Source organism: Cynara cardunculus, assembly GCF_001531365.2.
Source record: "Cynara cardunculus var. scolymus isolate 2C chromosome LG 7, CcrdV1, whole genome shotgun sequence".
NCBI classification, from domain to species: domain Eukaryota; kingdom Viridiplantae; phylum Streptophyta; class Magnoliopsida; order Asterales; family Asteraceae; genus Cynara; species Cynara cardunculus.
Window position 1 is genome coordinate 1,188,316 of NC_037534.1, and position 7,687 is coordinate 1,196,002.

General features: G+C 32.6%; 1 protein-coding gene across 2 annotated transcripts in view; it reads right to left on the reverse strand.

The window, feature by feature from the left end:
* The window catches only part of LOC112515454 (homeobox-leucine zipper protein HAT5), a 5,116-nt gene extending 1,818 nt beyond the window's left edge, over positions 1–3,298 (reverse strand). Inside the window, exons 1-4 of one of the 2 annotated variants that reach the window (XM_025122287.1) lie at positions 3,259–3,282; positions 2,786–2,885; positions 2,403–2,536; positions 2,013–2,252 (exon numbers count right to left, since the gene is read on the reverse strand). In XM_025122287.1, the coding sequence (XP_024978055.1) occupies positions 2,013–2,252; positions 2,403–2,536; positions 2,786–2,864 (453 nt within the window). In that variant the 5' untranslated portion in view covers positions 2,865–2,885; positions 3,259–3,282. Of the gene's footprint in view, positions 1–2,012; positions 2,253–2,402; positions 2,537–2,785 lie in introns of both variants that reach the window. The other variant, XM_025122285.1, reaches the window with a different exon arrangement.
* Positions 3,299–7,687: the final 4,389 nt, after the last annotated feature.

Here is a 7,687-nt window from a genome sequence, read left to right on the forward strand (position 1 = left end):
CACAGTTGAAAGTGTTGTAGGTGAATTGCAGGTGTGTGGAGGATAATTGCAAAAGCTGATGTGGCACAATTGAAAGTGTAAATGGATTGCAGGGATGTGGATGGTCTAAGTTTCATCTAAATATTTCATAACATAATATAGATTTATATGTATATATTAATGGGCACATGCAAATGATAACGGTGAATATTTCAAGAACCAGAAAATAAATATTCTTGATTATTCATGATGAATATGGTGAAAATATTCATAATAAATATTATGAATAATAAAAATGCATGATGCTCATGAAATAATTAGTTTCCACTTCCCAAATTCTCGTTTGAACTCGACTCTTATGTTAACATGTTATAATTATCTTAGTGTAAGAAGCTACAACAACAAGAGGGTTTTAACAAGCAGTCCAGAAATGTTAAGATAGTGAAATGGAGGTGAGGGAGACATTTCAACAGTTTGTAGGTAAAAAGGAATATTGTAGCTAAGCAAACTGGACCCCTCTAAGCCACAAGGGCCACAACCTCAGGCATGGAGATTGGATTCAATCTACAAACAATATATATAGCATTTGTTCGATGTTTGTTCTTTATTCTCCCCACCCCATAAAATATTTGACTTGTTTAATCCACTTTTCCCACCATAGCTAAATTAATACAACATTACATTAAACAACTATACTTCTTTTTATATCTATAGTTCCACCTAAACTAGATCTCTACCATCCTTTTGGGCATTTGGGAAAAAAAAGGAGAATTAGTTTGTAACTCAAAGGACAATGGTTAAAAGATTAGATCACTCCAACCCTTATACACACACACACATATATATATAGCTAGGGAACCGGTGCATCATGTTCTATTTCATATAATTTTCCTCATCTATTACTAGAATTTAATGTAATGATATAACATATATTTGTTTCACATATACTCCGTTTACAATTTGAACTTTTTTGACGTGATTGTAAAACAAAAAATAACGTAAAAAAGTCTTATATTGTGAATCAAATACATATATGAAACAAATATATGTTAATAAAACTATAAGATACAAGTTCTCTCGGATCTCATAAATTTTGGAGTTATAAAATATATATATACATGATTCTTCATTATAGTAAATTAATAATAGTTTAGTTGGTTTTATTGTTTGAAATTTTCTATATTCCTCTACTACTAACATTTCTTGCTACATGTTTGTTTAATCACAACCCAAGTTTTTGTTTTACATATCGTGTAGGGTCAATAACACATTAACAATTGGGATGTGATCATGAGCTATCATTTGCTTTTTTTTGAGAGAGGGACAGAGTACGTGAGAAGGACTACACAAAAGTAAGTCGTTTTCTCGAAGCTTTTGCAAAGCTCAATTAGAAGGTCATCATATTGGATGGTGTTGAAAGGAATACACGTGTGAACAAATAACCTGAAGGGAAACTGGGTAATATGGGATCAATAGTTCGTATAACTAGCAGTTTACAAAAAATATGGGTGAATAATTTAATATGCTTCATTATAGTAATAGACTCTGATGGTCCAAACCCAAGTACTGGCAGATTTCTCAGGAATCAAGACAGAATGTTTCAGATTGGCATGTGTGTATTGACGACCAATCATGAAATCTATACATGAGATCCGGTAGAAATTAAGGTAGAAATTAAGGGTTGTTTGGTTGGTTTTTTATTAAGTTTTTTTTTTTATGGATAAAAATGTATCTATGTATGTATTAATCTCTTAGTATAGATAGGGAAGATTTCTTTTGGGTTTTTCTGATCATAGATAAAATAAACATCTTTTTTTTAATTAAGAGCAATGACTTTCTATGTAAAGCTCTCATTAAAAGCTTACTGAATAAGCCACTTTATACATCACTAACTCATTATCAAACAATTATGTATGACTGACTAAAAATATGCGGTAAGTACCATTAGACTAATTAAGCTGATAAGAAATATGTCTATAACAGAGACTAATAAGTGTAATTGTATGTATGAAAATGATGAATAATGACTGTACCTCAGCCTTGAGCTTTTCGTTTTCCTTGACCATGGAGTCAAAGTCGGTTGTGAGGGTATCATAAGAAGATCTGAGGCGATCGTAATCCTTTTCAAGCGTCTTTGTCTTCCACCGTGCACGGCGGTTCTGGAACCAAACAGCCACCTGTCTCGGCTGCAATCCTAGCTTCTTTGCAAGCTCTGTCTTCCTCTCCGGCTCCAGCTTGTTCTCTTCCTCAAAACTCTTCTCCAACATGTGTACCTTAATCGTTTCAGTCATTCAATCAAACCATATATCAGATCCATGATCGATCTAGCACTTTTTATATGGCAATTACTATTAAAAATAATTTAATGATTCGAGTGTCAATATCAATTATTCGGGAATCGTATGCGTAATAGTACATCAGACCTGTTCAGGGGTGAGACGCCTCTTTTTTTCCGTCGATTGTTCGTCGTAGTATTCTTCTTCCAACATGTCGTCGATTGAACTCAAAAATGGCCTCTTCTTAGAAGCTTCCTCCATGTTGAATCCTATTCTCGTCCCTGTTGATTTGCATCCTCTTATAAGTCACATCGTCAAAGACTTAATTAACAGATCAGTTAATTAGCCTGGTGTTTGAAAACATAATCATGCTCGATATGCATTCAGTACAATTGATTAATGGATGCAGCAAATTCAACCTCCATATGCAACAACTGCTGAAAATTACTTGCAGGAGTAACAATGAGTAAACACAGATTTCGATTGCATATATATAATTACATAAACAGAAAAGGAAATGCAACAATTACCGGCAAAATAATTGTCTCCATTCCCGAGGAAAAGCATGTCGCTACTGTTGCAACCGAAGAAAAGACGACCAGATTCCATATCGAAAAAGCTTCAGATTGTCTGTGACTATTTGTATTAGAGATCTCCGACGGTTACTATATATAAATATATGTATATATATTTAACTGCTGAAGAATCAAGAACCCTAGATCAGAGTTCACGCAAAATACTGTCGATATATATACGTAAGCGCATATAACCGAGGTGATTATCTCTTAGAAAATCATGATCTTATGGCGGAAGAAGCTAGTACTCCAGAGCAATCTTGCCGGAGACTCTAACGGACATATACAAAATCCCATCATGCGAACGTCCCCCTTCCCAGTGTGTCCACCGGTAAACTACTTTTCCCGGTGAATCTAACAGGAAACTTAATTTTGGATTTATATGTTAAGTAGAAAATATATATGGTCGGAGACGGTAGGAATTTCACCGGAATATAAGACCCCGGCGGCGTGGGGCTGATCGGTTTTTTTCTCAGTTTTGCAACCGGAGTTGATAGAGAGGAGCCCCCCTGCAATTTATACAGATGGTTTGCATTATGCCCCACTGTTTTTTGGATATCTGTACTTTTTACCCTGTAGTTCTAAAATTGTCATTTTAGATCCTTTTACTTTTTGATGTTTGCAATATCAGTCCCTTATATGACTTAAGGATTCCTCTTCTCTATTTAATAAAAGATGTTTATTTTCGCCTAAATATATAGATTTCCAGACTTGGGTTCACGTGAGATCAGCCTATTTTCGTGAGACTCATGAGACCACTTTTTTAAACTTGAAACTTCACAACAAAACGCTGTGAATGTAACTTTCACAGTGTTTTTGCTGTGAAAGTTCGACTTATTTTTATCTTTATAACGTTTTGTTGTGAAATTCAAGTGTAAAAAAATGGTCTCATGGTACTCACAAAAATAAGTTGTTCTCACGATGAACCTAACCCTAGATTTCCATATATTATATAATATTTTTTCAATTTGAATATGATTGTATTATCTCATATATTTTAAAATAATTTTCTGTTTTTCTATTTTATTTCGTTTAAAATAACTGTTTGTGTACAAATTTAATATATTTTTTTGATTTTATTATTAGTAATCAGATGAACATAATTCATTATTATCTGCTATTGAAAATAAAACTGTCATTTGGTTAATTAAAAATTGTAATAATTACACATTTTTAAAGTTGTATGTTTTTCTTCATTATGAACATTTGTTTTTGGAGTGGTAAAAGTATGTAAAGATATTGTTTTTGCATAACAGTATACCATGTAAAGAGATTAATGACTCGTTTTATCTTAAAGTATGAGAGTTTTTTAGTAAATAATAAGGGTGTTTGCACTGTTGTTTAGGCCAGGGACGGACCCATTAATTTTTTTTCAAATGGTAGCACCATTTGACTATAAGAAACAAATGTGGGGAAATTTTTTCAAACCGTGACACCATTTGACTAAAAAAATGACGCTAACATGATTCGAACTCGAGTCTGGGGTGGAATAAGAGTCTTACAAACTAACTCTATCAAAGAAAACTTGTTCACATTGTAGTTTCAAAATACATATGGTGGCACACAACAAATTAATATGGTTGCACATTTCACGAACCTAAATTTTTTTACCCCTTCGACGGAAAAATAATACGGTGGCACATGCCACTGTTGGCACCACTGTAGGTCCCCGTCCATGGTTTAGGGCCAAATTATAAATAACACTATAAATGCGGTTTGAAGATTTTTCCAAACCGTAAAAAACGCACCACATGCATCAAACCAGAAAAAATATCACTGCGAAATATGGTGTTGTTTGTATCTAACGAATTTCAAACCAATAATCATAAAATTACAACTTTGAAAATAATTCGAAGATCATATTTCCATATTCCATATAATAACAAGTTCTAATACGTATGAATTTGTAACGTAATTAACTATTTTCATTTGATAAATAATTATGTATACATAATATATTTTAAAATACATAAAAAGTACTGCAGTCTGGTACAGTTTGAACCGTGTTTTGATGATTGAAAACAACGAACTACAACATGAAAGTTCTAAACAACAACCACAAGTGTGATGCCTGATTGGTTTAAGCTTGGTCTCCAAAGGTCAAAGGTGCATGAAAGTCTCATATTCAAATCCAAGGAAGAATAAAAATCTCTTTGTGGCCACAAAGGTTCAAAGACGGTGACTCTGGGCTACTCACAAAGTAGATGGTCGTCCTGGAATTAGTCGGCTTACAAAGGATATTGTTTATCACGACTGATTTATTGCGGTCACGATTTGTTGGATCAGTTCAGCTATAGCCTAGGACTCTCTTCCAAAAAAAGTTCTAAATAGCATGTTGCAATGCAACGTGTGCAGCTTGTACAATTTAATGTTTTAGATGAACACCCATAACGATTAAATAGAACTAAATCGATACGAAGCCAAAAAAACTTAACAAGTGCAATCAAGGAGCTACAATACGAAAACACTTTGTTAGAAGTAAAGGGTGATATTTGCATATTTAAGCAAACATGAGGGGTATAAACTGTCAATTCTATTAAATTTGGGTCCTCCTCTTTCAAAAAAAAATTGTATCTCCAGCCCATTTAAAATATAATATTCTGTTAATTGGAAAAAGGGTAATATCGTCATTTTAGATTCCTTTATAGTGTAGAAGAAGACTAAAATGGTGGGGTGCGTTACTAACTTGCGCCGAAGGCGACGTGTGTAAGTAAGATTGAATCTGGGCCGTCGGATGAGAGGCGCATTGGAAGGAATCGGTAAGTTAGCGCCAGATCATTATAGAGAGAGAAAGGTGCGCCATTATTTATAGTTGCCATGCTCTATGGTCGGAGAAAATACTATAAAATTTTGGTTCCCTTGGTTCCAATAAAAATATTTTTGAAATACTTAATAAATTCGATTAATCCAGTAATTGCTTGCTGATAAAATTTAATATTATTATTACTTACTAGTAAAATTTTAGTAAGTAAAACTGTCATTTTATACAACAATTTATCTGGTAAACATTAACCGTAATAAGAGGAGTTGTTCTTATACCGGGTAAGATTTTTGGTCGTTTTATATTAATCCAGTAAAGTAATGTGACTTAGTACGTACTTACCAGATAAGTGTTTGGTAAACGACACCGTAACAAGGTTTAAGAATCTTACTCGGTAAGTAAGAGATAAGACTTCTGCCTGATAAGCGCTAACCTAAGTAAAAAGACACTTGCTACAATTTATTTTTGACGGTCGAGAATGTTACCTGATAAAGTAAATGAAGTGGTGACTCTTTCCGACAAGTGTTATTAGGGGTGCCCATTTTTTTTACTATCATAAACCAACCAATTCTTATACCAACTGTACCAAATTAATTGGTTGGTAGTACCGTACCAACTATTTAAACTTGGTAGGTATGTAGTATTAGAAATCATGTATCACGGTAATACTATACCGTACTGATTTAATTGATTAATTAATTAATAATGCATTTTGATTTTAAATTATGTTATTTTAAATTTTGCTAAATTATAATATGGATGGATATATAGAACTTGATTGAATTCACTCAGCTAACTCTGTATTAGACTATTAGCGAATGCTTGTACAGGTAGGGATAAATGGTAAAACACATATCAACATGTTATTTGAATACTCGATAGTTGTAGTGCATTAAATCGGTTGGTAAAGATGTCAACTGAAATAAATATGTAAAAAGAACCGAACCTTCACAGGGAAAACACTGTGAAGGTTACTTCCATATGTTTTGTTGTGAAGTTTCAAGTATAAAAAATGGTTTTACGAGTCTCACAAAAACAAGTTGGTCTCACGAGATCCCAAGTCTCTCACCCTATATAATTTTTGTAAAGAATTATTTGATTTGCTAGATCTATAAAATTTAATTTACACCATAAAAATAAATAAATAATGATAAAAATGGTTTATCCATGCATGTTAACTCACACATGCCAACAAGGCTTGTCTCTTATCCACATTATTGTCCCCTATTTAACAAAAGGAATATTAATCTTAGTGTAATTTTTTATTTTTATTTTTATTATCTCTAATAATTATGTTTGTTTTTTAAAAAATTAATGATTTTGCAAAAAAAATTATAATTATGCTAAAATGTACTTTAAAATAGATAAAAAAAATATAAAAAATGAAAAATCTCTACATTTAAAAAAAATATAACATACTTGTCGGAGAATGTATCTCCTTCCAGATTCAAGAACTCAATTTTGTTTTCATTTTTTGATTTTGTTTTCGTTTTCGTTTTTTTATTTCGTGTTTGTTTTCGATTCAAGAACTCGATTCAAGACTTGCACCTCCTTCCTCGATTCATAAACTTTTGAAGTTTCTGAGGTTCGTTTCCGTTTTCGATTTTGATTTCATTTTCGATTTCGTTTTCATTTTCGCTTTCCTTTGAAGTTTCTGATATTTTTTTGTTTATTATTGTCTATTTTAGATTTCGTTTTGATTTCGTTCCAGGTTTCTTTTGAAGTTTATTATAATTTTTGTTGTATGTTTTTTGTTCTAGATTTCATTCCAAATTTCGATTTCAAAACCCTCTTTACATATCTATTCCTTGTTCGTCTTTCCCAAAACCTAATTGTAACCCTCATCTCTCAAGTTCAGATTGTTCATACATAACTTAATTGAAAATTTGGTAAACAACCCCTAACAATGTTAAGTGGAGGGACCATGGGTATTATGGAAACGAAATGTTATGGACCACTAGTGTTGATAGTTTGTTTTAAGAAACAAATCTAAAATTTGAGCAAACCACAAGGGTGGTGCCTGAGTGGTTTGATCTTAGGCCATCCACACAGGGTTTGCAAAACCCTTTCAAAATGAATTGCAAATGGCCACCTCA